The 15743-nt window shown below is 35.5% G+C and overlaps 1 protein-coding gene across 7 annotated transcripts in view; it reads left to right on the forward strand.

Annotated features, from left to right (window-relative positions):
• Positions 1-15743, forward strand: part of SCAPER (S-phase cyclin A associated protein in the ER) — a 439244-nt gene that overhangs the window by 188349 nt on the left and 235152 nt on the right. For all 7 annotated transcript variants that reach the window (XM_014780959.2, XM_087428755.1, XM_087428754.1 and 4 more), the window contains one exon: positions 14212-14277. In XM_014780959.2, the coding sequence (XP_014636445.1) occupies positions 14212-14277 (66 nt within the window). The remainder of the gene's footprint in view (positions 1-14211; positions 14278-15743) is intronic.

Genomic DNA, 15743 nt, shown 5'->3' on the forward strand with positions numbered 1-15743 from the left:
TAAAGTTTTTAAAAATTCATGTACTGTATATAGAGAGAAAAGCTAAAAGAAAACACAAAAGTATGGTTTTTTGTGTTTTTTTGTTTTGTTGTGTTGTTGTTGTTGTTTTTTTTTTTTTTTGGTGAGGAAGATTAGCCCTGAGCTAACATCTGTTGCCAATCCTCCTCTCTTTGCTGAGGACGATCCGCCCTGGGCTAACATCCGTGCCCATCGTCCTCTACTTTATCTGTGGGACGCCTGCCACAGTGTGGCTTGATAAGTGGTGTGAAGGTCCACACCCAGGATGCAAACCTGCGAACTCCGGGCTGCCAAAGCGGAGGGCGCTAACCTAACCACTACGCCACCGGGCCGGCCCCTGTGTGTGTATTTTGACAATAGGAATTAGAAAATGTTTTTCTTCTATTTTTATATATTTGCATAGTTTCTTTAATGGAGCTGTGTTGCTTTTGTAACAAAAAAATAAAGCAGAGCAAAGCAATTATGAAAGTTTTAAAGTAGGTATGTCCTCAAATACCCATAAGCAGTTTAGGTTTTTTCTGGGGCCTATATGGAACCTTTGAAACTTTTTTGGGCAGGAATTGTTAGGCTCTGATAACATGTAATTTGACTCATACTGTATCTACTAAAGCAGTTCTCAGACTTTTTGGTTTCTACATTGGTAAAAATTATTGAGGACTCTAAACAACTTTTGTTTATCTGGATTGTACTTATCAATATTTATCATATTAGAAATTAAAGCTGAGAAAATCTTAAAATATTTATTAAATCATTTAAAAATAATAACAAAACCATTGTTCACATGAATAACATATTTTTTTATGAAAAATAACTATTTTCCAAAACAAAACAATTTAGTGGGGAGAGTCACATTATTTTACATTTTTGCAAATTTCCTTAATGCCTGGCTTAATAAAGAGAGCTGGATTTTCCTATCTGCTTTCGTGTTGTAATATCACATGCCAGGTAGCCTCAGCTCCTTTGTATGCTTGTAAGAGAATGAGAATGAAAAAGTTTTGACCTTGTGTACCTCTGAAAGACTCTCTGAGACTCCCTGGGGTCAGACTATACTGTAAAAACTACTGGCCTACTACATAAGAAAAAAACACAATGAGTGATAACCAATCTTAGTGCTACTTTGTTAATATGTTTCAAATCATGAAACAGGACAGTGATTTTTCAAACTGTAGTCCTTAGACCCCTTACATCAGAATCACTTGAGATCTTTTTCAAAAGGTAGATTCCTGGGCTTCAGCCTGTTAATTCTGATTCACTTGGTTTTAGGTGAGGAATCTGCATTTTAACAAACTCGCTCAACTGCTGTTAATATACCTACCATTTGATACCCATTGTTTGTAGGAATTTAGAATCATGGAATCTTAGAGCTAGAAAAGACCTTAAGAATTTAACTAGTTCTATTCCCTTCTCTTACAAATGGGGAAAGCTTAAGCTCACAAAATATAATGACTTTCTAAAAGCCACACTTACAGTAAACAAACTTCCTCACATACAGTAATTAGACAGTGATTCAGTAAGGACCAAAATTAAATGTCAAAGTGTTTGTCACAGACATGTGGTGGAGGAGGTGGATAGGAGAAAGAAATCTGAGATAGATTATGTGGATGTTACTGAAACAGGTTCGTTTTTGTCCATCGCCCAGAAAGCTAAACACAGAGACGAGATTGCAGCAGAGAGAGGGTTTTAATCACAAGGCAGCCAAGTGAGGAAATGGGAGAACAAGTCTCAAATCTGCCTCACTGAAAATGGGGACTCAGGGATATTTATGGAGTAGGGGGGCCAAGGGGTCCGAAATGTGGAGATAGATCATTGGAGGTCAGGAGAGGTGAGGTAATTGATGAGCTGCGCAAGCATAGTAGACTTCATGCCTCTTCATAGGACGCATGTTCACAAATTGGTGGTGTTAGCATGATCTGAGGGTGGAGTTTTTAGCCTCTTGATGTCAAAAGGTCACTTAACGGACATCTGTGCAGGCCCAATTGATGGATTCGTGGTCTCAATTGTCCTGAAGTGGACAAGGGGTTCTAATTCTTGAAAAACAGCTCAAACACCCATTACCATGGTGACCCAGGCACCAGGGAGATGTTATCTATAGGAACCTGGTAGGAGTTAGCATATTGCCTAAACGGCACAGTTAACAATGGGTGGGTAAACAACTAAAAGCTATAATCGGTAATTGCAAAAAGGAAAAAAAAAAACTTTAGTTACTAGCTACTTAATCATCAATGGCTGTTTATTGGTTTCACGGATGCTTATGTGGGAGAGGGAGACAGGAAGAAATTGATGGTGACCCCATGCTGGTATCCTTGACTTAAAAAAGGGTCACCCATAAAATAGATGGAAATTTTGCCATTTGTGACAACGTGGATAGACCTTTAGGGTATTATACTAAGTGAAAGAAGTCAGACAAAAAGACAAATACTGTATGGTCTCACTTATATGTGGAATCTAAAAAAGCTGAACTTATAGAAACAGAGAGTAGAATGGTGGTTGCCAGGGGCTCAAGGGTGGGGGAAGTGGGGAGATGTTGGTCAAAGGGTACAAACTTAACAGCTACGAGATGAAGAAGTTTTGGGGATCTAATATACAGGTTGGTGACTATAGTTAGCAATATTGTTACTGTACAGAATTGCGGTTTTCTGCCCAATGTACATAAACAAGCCAATTAATTAGGATATCAGCCTTTGGGAAAAGAGATCAGTTTTATTCTGCGAGATCCATCTGCAGAGAGAACGAGGGTGTGTGTGCCCTCAGATCTGTCTCCCCAATTCAGGATTTGTGGTAAAATTTAAGAGATTGGGAGAACAGGCTGGCATAACAGAAATGCTGGTGGGTTAGGTTTTGATTGGTGGGCTTCAAGCATTTATGGTAAAGTTTTAAACATTCGTGACAGAGTTCTAAACATTTATGATGAGGTTCTAAACTTTTATGATAGGTTTCTAAACATTTTTGATGAGGTGGGGAAGGAATTTTAACACCAGATCTTCCTGAATGAGGGACCCTTCACTTCTGATAAGAGTCTGACTTTCAAGTTCCGGTCATGTCCCAGTCCTTGGGTTCCATGAGATGGAGGATCTTTGGTTCCTTGATCATTTCAGGTCACAATTTCTTCTTTGCGCATGCCCTGGCTTCATGACTGCAGATTTTCTGAAAGGCAATTTTTAATCACTCTGTTGATAAGAGATGGAGTCACTTGAACTGGCCCTGGAGGGCCCGCCGTTACAATAGTATATTATAGACTTGATAAGTTGCTGAGAAAGTAGTTCTTAAATGTTTTCACCACACAAAATGATAATTATGTGAGGTGGTGGAGGTGTTAGCTAACCTTATTGTGGTAATCATTTTGCAGTATATACCTGTATCAAATCATCACGTTGTACACCTTAAACTTACACCATGCTGTATGTCAATTATATCTCACTGAAGTTGGGAGAAAAAAAAGAAAAAGGGGCACAGATTGGGATAATTTGGCTGAGGCTACCGTGAGTGGGTTTGAGCTCTCCAAGGGATATCCCAGAGGAACTGGTAGACAGTGTTCCCATGTGTAAGCCTGTACTTATCCTTTGTAATTGAAATTTGTTTTTGTAAAAGTAATAATTTCCTCCTATTCCTTGCCTTCTGCATTAGTGTATGCAGGTATTAATCAAGCTATACTGCCACCTGGCAGTAATATCCTAACTGGTGAAATGTCTCAAAAAAAATCTCAAGAAAAAGAGTCTCAGAATGTCTCAGAAGTGGAATATGCAAATCCAAATTTATAAAATGCAGGTGATGATGTTAAAGAATTTAAAATTGATTAGGTAGAATAGGGTCAAATTACAGAGAGCCTTGAATGCTAGTTAGCTGATTGACTAGATCTTTTTGGAAAGGAGCCACCATAGATAGATATCCAAGGGAAATTAGTGATTTGGGAAGATTTGTCACCTGTGCTGTGCTGATAGGATTAGAAGGTTGAGAACTTGAGTGAATAGGAGATTATTTTTAACTAATCCAGGCATGTAGTGATAGGGCCTACATTACAGTATACTGTAGGATAAATTAAGAGGAAAGAAAGTAATCAACTATTTTAATGTAATATTAATATTTTTGGTGCTATATTATTTGAAAAAAGAAAATGAAGAATAGAAAACAACTTTGAATTCAGTCCAAGGTACTATTTGAGAAATGAAGTGAAGTGGATGTACGGTGGTAAGAATGAGTTTGGTTTTAAAGATATAGAGGACAAGGTGAAAGTTGAACTTCTAATTATGTATCTAGTATTCATCATTATAATATTAAAATTGCAACAGTGAGAGTACATGACAGTTGTTAAATGGATATTAAAGGAGACGAGAACTTGAAAAAGGCAGTGATAGTGAGATGTAAAATATAGTGGCAGGAAGGTCAAGGAGAATGAATACAGAGAGAAAGCCGTCAGGGGCCGGCCCCGTGGCTTAGCGGTTAAGTGCGCGCGCTCCGCTACTGGCGGTCTGGGTTCTGGGTTCGGATCCCAGGTGCGCACGGACACACTGCTTCTCCGGCCATGCTGAGGCCGTGTCCCACATACAGCAACTAGGAGGATGTGCAACTATGACATACAACTATCTACTGGGGCTTTGGAGGAAAAAAAGGAGGAGGATTGGCAATAGATGTTAGCTCAGAGCCGGTCTTCCTCAGCAAAAAGAGGAGGATTAGCATGGATGTTAGCTCAGGGCTGATCTTCCTCACAAAAAAAAAAAAACAAAACCATCATATTTGGTACTAACAGAGATCATTGATGACTTTCAAGAAAGCATTTTTAATGGTGTAGCATGTTTATATAATAAGCATAATTCTGTATTTGTTTTTCCATTGCTGCCCTTCTGTTCCTTGAATATACCTTAATTTGTTGGCACTTGATGTTCCCTGTACCCAGTCTGAGCTGTCCCCAGATTTCCCTAGGACTAGCTCCTTTGCATCATTCAGGTTTCTGCTTAAAGACTTACTTCTCAAGGACATTGCTTCATTATGCTCTCTGTAAATCCCACAACTCCTCAACACATGTACATATATTCAGTCACTTTATATTATCCTATTTTCTTCATAGTATCTCTTATTCTCAGCTATTACCTTATTAGTTTATTTCCCCTACTGTAAACTCTCATATAAGAACAGTTACCTTGTTGACCTTTTTATATACTATGTGTTTAATGCTTAGAATAATTTTTGACGCATTGTAGATACTCAGTAAATATTTGAATTAATGAATAAATGAAAAAATAAATATATAGAAGCTATCTAAAGAAGAAATAATAGTATTAAATCAGATTTCATTTAGTTTTCTGTGAAATTAAAGTGATTTGGGTATTTTAAAAATTGGCAAAATTAAAAATGAAGAGTGGGACACAGGAAATTTAATTCTAAGCAAAACTTTATTTCTGTAATAATGTTTGTATTGTTTGTATATCTCTGTAATAATACTTATTATCTAAGATATCACTTAGGTTATAAATAGAAAAACTTTTGTCTCATGTTCTGAAAGACATTTCAGACTGCATTTAACATATAAACCTGTGGGCCGGCCCGGTGGCTTAGCGATTAAGTTCGCGCGCTCTGCTACTGGCAGCCCGGGTGCGGACCCCGGGCGCGCACCTACGCACCGCTTCTCCGGCCATGCTGAGGCCGCATCCCACATACAGCAACTAGAAGGATGTGCAGCTATGACATACAACTATCTACTGGGACTTTGGGGAAGAAAAAAAGGAGAAGGATTGGCAATAGATGTTAGCTCAGAGCCAGTCTTCCTCAGCAAAAAGAGGAGGATTAGCACGGATATTAGTTCAGGGCTGATCTCCCTCACAAAAACAAAACAAAACAAAACATATAAACCTGTGACATATTTTATAAATATCCAAAATCGTATACTATTGGGTCCTAAAATATCCAGTAATGGGGGTGAGAAATTGAATAATTTGATTTAGAGTCTGTTTTGGTCAGCTCCTTTTCTTAGAACAAACAGCTAGCTTTCAGTTGAGTGGAACTCAAGATTTACTTTTGGAAAGGAGAGATAAAAAACCTAATTATTAGCTTAGACCTTGAGCTATTGCAAGGAAAAAGACAAATCTTTATGTTTCATTATACTTTTCATGAACTTTCTACTAGTTTTAAATTGCTATTGAATAATCCTTCCCAGTGCCTAAATTATGTTGTGTATAATGAGGCTACCTTGAAATATGTGGGAAAAGTAATATCAGTAATCTTTTAGAATAATTATTATTAAAAGCCATAAATGGAATGTGAAGGGAAATTTAGAATAGGTTAGAAGATAGATACTTCAATAAGAAATGTGGATAATCAAGAAATCAATTATAATTGTCTTTGATGTCTGCATATTTACATGTGAATATAGATTTTATTTGTCTGGGCCCTTATAAGATTTCAAGGGTAAAGAGAACTAACTTTTATTTGGTTTTTCTCTAGGCGAATATTTTTCAACCATTTCCTCATTGATTCCTTATAATAATTCTGGGAGGTTAAGATTATCCTGCTTATTTTAGCTTTGACAAAACTGTAGCTCAAAGAAGCGACCTGACTAAGGCTTTGTAGCTATCAGGCGGTAGAGTCAAATTCAGTTTTGTCTGTCTCTAATGTCCGTGTTCCGTGACACCACGTTGTTCTTCATTTAGACAAAGTAATTTAAAAAGTAACAATGATGAGATGATGGTTATGAAGATGGTCACTCAAGAGAGGTCGTCCATTTCCCTTGTCTGATTCTTCCTTGCCTAACTCGCAAGTTTTATCATGCCGCATCTTTGTTTTAATTCCAATTGGTGTTACCAAACAGCAAATGTTGTTCTGTGCTGGAAGATAATTACTTTGATCCCCAAAGCTGCCTTTTCTAGTTCCTGCTGGGTAACCAAATATCCAAAGTCTTGTTTATGTTGGGAGAGTTTTTAGTTAAACAAGAATTTGAAAGGAAAGGTGTCCTTAGACAATTTCAGTATAGGTTTGATTCAATTCTGTTAAAAGTAGAATTCCAGTGTGTGATCAGTTTCTTTATTCTAACATATAAAATGTCTCTCTCTGGCAAAAGAGCCCTGTTTTTCTTCCTCTTTACCCTTCCTTCCTGTTTTCAAAAACAAAATGGGTGTTTCCTATTAGACTTTGGCTCTAAATACCCTGAGTTTGAGTTTGAATCCATCTATGTCATACAACCTTGAACAAGCTTCTTAACTTCTCAGTACCTCAGTTTTCTCATCTGTAAGATGGTTAACTAACTCATAACTTTATTATGAGGATTAAATCAAGTTAATTCATGTAAAGTGCTCATAGTAAATAGTATATAAGAATTTAGAATGACACTAGGAATATTTTTAAAGGATATAGCCAAATACATAAATGTCCCTAATTTAAGAATAAGAAATAACCTAATAATTTGTCATTAATATAGTTCATAGGCTTGAAGAAAAATCCCAGTTTGGGTTTATTGGAATGCTGGGTTGGTTGAACATTTAAAAATGAATCAGTATAATTTACCATATTAATACAATAAGGAGAAAAATCTTGATTGTCTCAATGGATCTAGAAAAAGCAGTATATTCATTCAAGAGAAAACCTTTAGCAGAATAAGACTATTGAGGGAAATATCTGGGATTTGATGAGGTATCAACCAAAACCTTAGAGAAAATATCATACTTAGTCATGAACTATTGAAAGCATTCTCATTCAAGAATAGAGAAGGATACATCTGCCACTGCTCACTTCTGTTTGATATTGTACTGGAGATTATATTCAGTTCAGGAAAATATAAGGATCAGAAAGGGAGAAACAAAACAGTCATTATTTATGGTTGTTAAGACTCCTGGTTGAGTAAAACTGATTCAGATAAAGAAAAAAAGCATAGAAGATTTGATCAATAAATGAAATTATAGGGAAAAAAAAGAGATGACCTTACTGAACAGAAACCATAAAATAAAATGGCAAGCAATAACAAAAAAAGATAAATTGGATTACATCAAAATTCAAAATGTGCTTGAAAAGATACCATCAAGTGACAAGACAACATACAGTGTAAGAGAAGATATTTGCAAATCATATTGCTAATAGAGGAGTTATATCCAGAATATATAAAGAACTCTTATAGCTCGCTAATAAAAAGACAAATGGCCCAGTAATAAATGGGCAAAGGATCTGGGTAGACATTTCTCCAGCAGGATATACAAATGGCCAATATAACCATGAAAAGATGCTCAACATCATTAGTCATCAGGGAAATGCAAATCAAATCCATAATGAGATTCTACTTCATGACAACTAGGATGGCTATATCCTCTGAAAAATCTAGAAGGCCACCCGCATTGCCAGGGTTGGATGCCTGCTCAGAAAAGACCCAAGAGGGCCCTGAAGTCTTTTCTCTGGGCGACCATCAGGCCTCTATGCAAGCAGGAAGTGAAGGCTAAAGCAGAGTTGCGAACTGCCTGACTGCGTCTTGTCGGCTTGCCCCAACGCACACACGGCCTGTCTGCGAAGATTAGATTGAAACTTTTGTTGTTGTTGTTCCTAGTGTTTAAGGAAACCTCTTGAATCACTAGTTGATCCCTAAACTAGTGGACCAGAGACTTTAGTGGCCATAATGACAAAGAATACAAACTATAAGATTAGTTCAGAAAAGTCACTAAACAAATATACGACTACATCAGGTAGCAAAAACAAACCCTGGAGAGGGAGGAGAATCCCATTTCCAGAGTTGCCAAGTTATAGTATTCAAAATGTCTAGTTTTCAGCAAAAAGTCACAAGACATGCAAAGAAAAAGAAAATTGGTCCATACACAGGAAAAAAAAATAAAACAGAAACTGTCCCTGGGGAAACCCAGACATTGGCCGTACTAGGCAAAGACTTCAAATTAAAATTTTTAAATATGCTAAATGAACTAAAGGAAACCATGAGAATGATGTCTAATAAATTGGAGAATATTAATAATGAGATAAAAAAAGTTTTTTTAAAGAACAGAAATTTTTTATTTGAAAATACAGTGACTGAAATGAAAAATTCACTTGAAGGGTTCAACGTGTAATTAAATAATCAGTGAACTTGAAGTTAGGTTAGTTGAGATTATCCACTCCAAGGAAGGGAAAGAAAAAAGAATGAAAAAAAACGAACAGAGCCTCAAAGACCAGTGGGACATCATCCAGTGTACCGATATATACATAAGGGGAGTCCCAGAAGGAGAGTAAAGAGAGAAAGGGAGAGAAAGAATATTTGAAGAAATAATGGCTGAAAAGTTTTGAAATTTAATGAAAGATATGAATCTTCACATCCAAGAAGCTCAACAAAGTCTAAGTAGGAGAGACTCAGAGATCCACATTGTGACAAATTATAATCAAACTGTCAAAGGATAAAGACGAAGAGAGAATCTTGAAAGCAGCAAAAGAGAAGCAACTCTTCATATATGAAATATCCTCAATATAATCAACAGTTTATTTCTCATCAGAAACTGTAGAGGCCAGAAGGCAGTGGGATAACATATTCAGTTTCCTGGTAGAAAAAAACAAAAAAAAATTGTCAATCAAAAATTATGTATCTGGCAAAACTTCAAAAATTAAGGAGAAATGAACACATTTCATGATAAACAAAAACAGAGTTTGTAGCTGGTAGACCTGCACTTGAAGAAACTCTTAAGGAAGTCCTTCAGGCTGAAATGAAAACACAGTAGACAGTAACTTGAATCCACACAAAGAAAGAATACCTTTGTAAAGGTAAATACATAGATAAATATAAAAGTCAGTATAAATGTATTTTTGGTTTGTAACTCCTCATTTTTCTTATTTGATTTAAAAGACAGCTGTACAAACAATAATTATAAACCTGTGCTGATAGACACACATATATAAAGATGTAATTTGGAATAATAGCATAAAAGAGGTACGGAACTATATAGGAACAATGTTTTGTATACTGCTGAAACAAAGTATTAATTCTAATTAGATTATTATGAATTAAGATATTAATTATAATTCCCAGAACAACTGCCAAGAAAATAACTAAATATGTATATATGCTAGAAGAAATGAGAAGGGAATGAAAATGGTACACTAGAAAACATCTAAACACGAAAGAAAGCAGTAATGGAGGAAGTGAGGGACAAAAGAGATATAATACATAGAAAACAGCAAAACGGCAGAAGTAAATCCATCCTCATAGGTAATTACATTAAATATAAGTGCATTAAAGACTCCAGTGAAACTCACAGATTGGCAGAATGGATTTAAAAAAAAAAAGATCCAATTGTATTCTCTCTACAAGAAACTCACTTCAAATATAAAGACCCAAGTGGTTTAATGTGAAAAGATGGAAACAGTATATTCCATGCAAAGAGTACCCTCTGCAAAATAATATAGCCAAAGTAACTATATTAATATCACACAACATAGATTTTAAGACAGAAATTGTAAAATAGAGAAAGAAGGATATTATGTAATGATGAAAGGGTTAATCCATCAAAAAGATGTAACAATTAAAAACATATATGCACCTAACAGAGCCCCCAAAAATATAAAGGAAAACCTGACAGAATTGAGGGGAGGAATAGACAGTTCAACGATAATAGTTGGAGACTTCAATACCGCGCTTTCAATAACGGATAGGACAACTAGACTGAGAATCAACAAGGAAATAAAAGACTTTAACGACATTATGAACCGCTAGACTCAACGGATGTATAGAGATTCCACGCCAAAACAGCAGAACACATATTCTGCTCAAGTGTACATGCCATATTCTCCAGCATAGACCATATATTAGACCACAACATAAGTTTCCATAAATCTTAAAATATTGAAATCATACAAGGTATCTTCTCTGACCACAAAGAAATGAAGTTAGAAATCAATAACAAAAGGAAATCTGGAAAATTCACAAATATAAGGAAATTAAACAAGACACTCTTCAAAGGACTAAAGCAAGTAGAACTCTGATACTTTGCTTGTAGAAATGCAAATTGGAATGACCCCTTCGGTAAATATTTTGGTAGTTTAAAGTTAAGCATACGCTTGTCATATGACCCAGTGATCCTACTCCTAGGTGTTTATCCAAGGGAAATTAAGACATTTGTCTGTGCAACAATTTGTCTGCAAATATTCATAGTAGCTTTATTTATAGTAGCCGCAATCTGGAAAGAAGTGTAGTATGCAACTGGTGAATTGATAAACGAATTGTGGTGTCCAAACAATGGAATACTACAAAGCAGTAAAAAAGGAATGAACTAATAATATAGTCAACAGTATGAAAGAATCTCAAGAGATTTATACTAAATGAATTAATTCAGACATTATAGAATATGTATGAGTGTAGTAATTTGATATTCAGAAAGCTGTAGTGGTAGAAAGCAGATGAATGGTTGCTAGGAGCAAGGGGGGGGCCAGGGGAAGAAAGTGACTACAAAGAGACAAGAAAATTTTGTAGGGTGGTGGAAATGTTCTATATCATGACTGTGGTTCCAGTTGTATTGGTAAACCTGATTGTGAAAACTCATCACATTATACACTTAAAATTTAAAGTTTTTTATTTTATGTAAATTGCACCTGAATAAAGCTGACCAAAAAATTTTTAAAAATTAAAAAGATAAAAAAAATTAACACTTTGGAACCAAGGGGTTGGGGGGAGGGATCACACATTGTTTGAAGCAAGAGTTTTTTAGGAATAAATCAAAATAGAAATTAGAAACTATTTGAAATTTGTGACAGTGAGAACATGAAACTTCTGGAATATGGCCAAAACTTTACTCAGAATGAAATTTTACCCTTAAATGATTTTATCAGTTGTAGTAGAAATGGCCTAAACAACTCAGGGAGCTAGAACAACATTCACATCACCCTCATGGGAAATAAGGTAGGTGTATTTATTTATTTATACATGTGGCACTTACCATGTATTATATCTTTATGAAGATAAAAACAAATAGAGGTTGATAAGATCTAATTCTTTGAGAATACTGGTAAACTGTGAAAGGCTAACAAAAAATAAAATGGAATAAACAAAAATATCCCACATTATGGCTGAGAAAGAGTATAATCAAGATGACATGGACATTGAAAATGAGGGAATGTAGGGGGCCGGCCCGGTGGTGCAAGCAGTTAAGTGCGTGTGCTCCGCTGCGGCGGCCCGGGGGTCGCCGGTACGGATCCCGGGCACACACTGACGCACTACTTGGCAAGCCATGCTGTGACGGTGTCCCATATAAAGTGGAGGAAGATGGGCACGGATGTTAGCCCAGGGCTAGTCTTCCTCAGCAAAAAAGAGGAGGATTGGCAGATGTTAGCTCAGGGACAATCTTACACACAAAAAAAAATAAAATAAAATAAATGATTAAAAAAAAAAAGAAAATGAGGGAATGTAGTATATAACACTACACTAATAAAATTTAAAATCTTAATAAAGCGAGTCATTATCTAAAAAGTAAATCATGAGAACTTATAGGGTATCTGAAAGGATTCTTTTTAGTCTTATCTCTGACTATTCCCATATTTTGATCTTTTGCTCCAACAAAATTGATCTGTACACTGTTCCCTTAGCATAACTCATATTTTCCTACGTGTTCAGCATCGTTTGCTCACTTTTCTCTATTAATGCCATTTTCTCTTTTTTTATGTATTCAGATGCTACCTATCTTTTAAACAAGTACACATTCCATTTACTTCAGGAAACTTACTGTAGCATCTTAGCTGGAAATGCGCACTTATGACAATACTCGTCTGTCACTTATTCTGCTTTGTAGAATTACGTATCTTTTAATGCTGTTATGTCTTCCTCTTCCTTATGGAGAATAAATACCTTTAATATTCCCGCTATGTGTATACCTCATCCCTGCTATGTAGATACCTCTTCTTATCCCCCATCGTCTAGTTTAGTTTATACAGAGTAGGGACTCTGGAAAATGAATATTTAATTGATTGTTAAAAGTGAATCAAGATTCAAGTGAGGAAAAAGTGGTTAACTGCTATTTCAGGTAAAGTTAGGATTTTTTGGACGATAATTTTCTAGTTATGTGTGCATGAATGAGAGAATGGATGTAGTCTTTCCCACTTTAAGCTCTACTAGATAAAGGTGTGTTTTAATATAACAGGCATCTTCCTAAGCCTCAGTTTTTTCTTTGTAAGATGAGGATAATACCATATCAGATTTTTAGGACTGTATGAGACAATGAATGTGTAGCTCCTGACACAGTGCGGCAAACATATTCAACTCTGCATAATTACTATTTTTTCCAGCTTTTGTATGAGGTCACAATTACTTGCAACTACAAAGTGGTTGGTTCCCCATTTTGATATGCCTTAATATTTTGGCTGATAGCAATGAGCGTGCGTAGGTTGAAACACTACATAATTTAATGTTTAATTCTAATTTAATTATTCTTCGTTCTCAAGCATAACCTTTGCTAGTTTGCTTTTTCCTCATTAGACCTGTTATAATTTGCATCTTTCACGTTTTTTATGAAGCAGTGTTTATATTTTCACCTGCTGTCTGGATTCTATACATTGTGACTAATTCTATCATAGGTCACCGAACTAATTCTTTAAGACTAGGACCCTAAGAAAAATTGACAAATTAAGTCAATATAAATGGATTGCTGTAGTGACACCTGTCTTAGATTGATAACCTGTTGATGGCTATCACCTACTGGTTCAGGCAAGGTAGAGCCTAGATAGACAATGGCAGAGAAGTGTTATCTTAGATTTTTCCAGACCTTTGGTATTTAGTCAATATAAATAACAAAAGCAAAGCAAAACAAATATTTGAATGTCTGGTCAAGTTATTTCCACTGTCTTTTAAATTATTTCTGAAGTTAAATGACTATTCTTTACCTGTATTTAATTTTGCATTATATACCTCTTGAAGTACGTAGATGTTCAGCCACCTCAATACCTTGCAGAAACTTAATATGGTTTCAAATTTAATTGTCATGATTTTACCATTTCTGAAAAATAAGCACCATTCTGTACGAGGTCGGTAAACTCAGAAGCGCTTTTGTGAATCTACTCTCTATCCTATGAGGAAATATGTGTTTTTCAGTCTTTTTTGATAGCATTTATAGTATTTTAAAGAAGCAGTCTCAGAAATCAAAGTATTAAAATTAATGTAGTAATGTTTCTAATACTGGGATAGGAAAAATACAGCCTCAGTTTTAGTTTATTATAAAAATTAGCAGCAAAATAATAGTTATAAAACTTTTTTCTTTTCAGGGCCAAGGAATATGAGAGTTTCATGGAAACAAAAAATTCTGGCTCTGACTCACCTTATAAAGCAAAGTGAGTATTTTATCCTATATTTTCATTCTCTATCTCTTCAGTCTCTGCCTACAACAAGTTTATCTGAACTATTACTGTATGCCTGTGATTGTAGGCTTTGTATTTGATGCCTAGAATTTCATTCTCCTAACACCGTGGTATCCAGCTGGGGATGATTTTGCCAGGGAACATTTGGCTTTGTCTTGGGGTATGTGATAACATTTTGGTTATTACAGCTTGGGGAGATGGTGCTGCTGCCATCAAGTGCATTCAGGCCAGGGATGCTGTTAAACATTCCTCAGTGCACATGACAGTCTCCCCCAGCAAAGAATTACCTCATCCAAAAATGTGGATAGAGCTGAAGTAGAGAAACCCTGTTCTAACAGAACAGGTTCTGGCAAGGCTGTGCTGGTTCTTGTTCTGAGGAGATCTCTTTCAGGATTGTTGTGAGGGTCACTTGACAGAAAAGGATTTAGACTCCACCACTGGTGACAGAAAATGATTTAGACTCCACCATTGGGTAAGTGTAACTGCACAATAGCTGAGTAAACAAAAACGTCGTTTTGCTTCTCTCAAATATACTGCCAATAGAGGTGCAGTGAGAAAGGTACTCACATACACTGTTGATGGGAGTGCAGATTGGTGTGGTCTTTTTGAAAGGCAATGTGAATCCAGAGCTTAGGATGTCCGCTTTAGACTTGAGGCTGCTCAGTGAAATATGCACAATATGCCCAAATACTTATATATAGAGATGACTATTTTAATGTTATTTTTAATAGTGAAAAAGTCAAGAAACAACTTAAATGCCACAAATTGAGGACTATCTATAACCAGTTGATGTAGATATGCTATAGCATTTTAATTTAGCAATTATTTACATTTACAATAGAAATATTCTTGCCTGTCAGAAGTAAAATACCCATCAGGTAATTACTTTTATTTATTATTGTTCAGGAACTATGAGCCATTGCTATTCCAAAAGAAAAATATATATAAAATATTAAAGAAGTTAACAAAATTATCAAAATTATGATTATACTGCATATCTGGAAAACCCAAGAGAATCAAGTGAAAAACTAGTAGAAAAAAGAGAATCAATTCAATCAGATGGCTGATTACCGAATTAATGTGATAATATTAATAATAGGTAATGTTTACTGAGCCTTTACCTTATGCCAGGCTCTTTACATGTATTGACTCATTTATTCCTCACAACAACTCAGTGAATTTCATTAGGGAAACGAAGCCCTAAAAAGAGTAAGTAACTTGCTTGAGGTTATGCAACAACATATCCAGGATACAAAAATTAATAGCTTTTCTTTCTGATAATCAGTTAGAAAATATAAATATCATTTACAATAACAATAAAGTAAACTATTTAAAAATAAACTCAACAAGAAATCTGAAGGCTCTATAAAAATAAAACCTTAAAATGCTAACAAGGGATATAAAAGAAGACTTGTATAAATGGAAAGACCAACTATACT

This window comes from Ceratotherium simum, chromosome 3 (assembly GCF_057802395.1).
Source record: "Ceratotherium simum simum isolate JZ-2026a chromosome 3, ASM5780239v1, whole genome shotgun sequence".
In the NCBI taxonomy this organism is placed as follows: domain Eukaryota; kingdom Metazoa; phylum Chordata; class Mammalia; order Perissodactyla; family Rhinocerotidae; genus Ceratotherium; species Ceratotherium simum.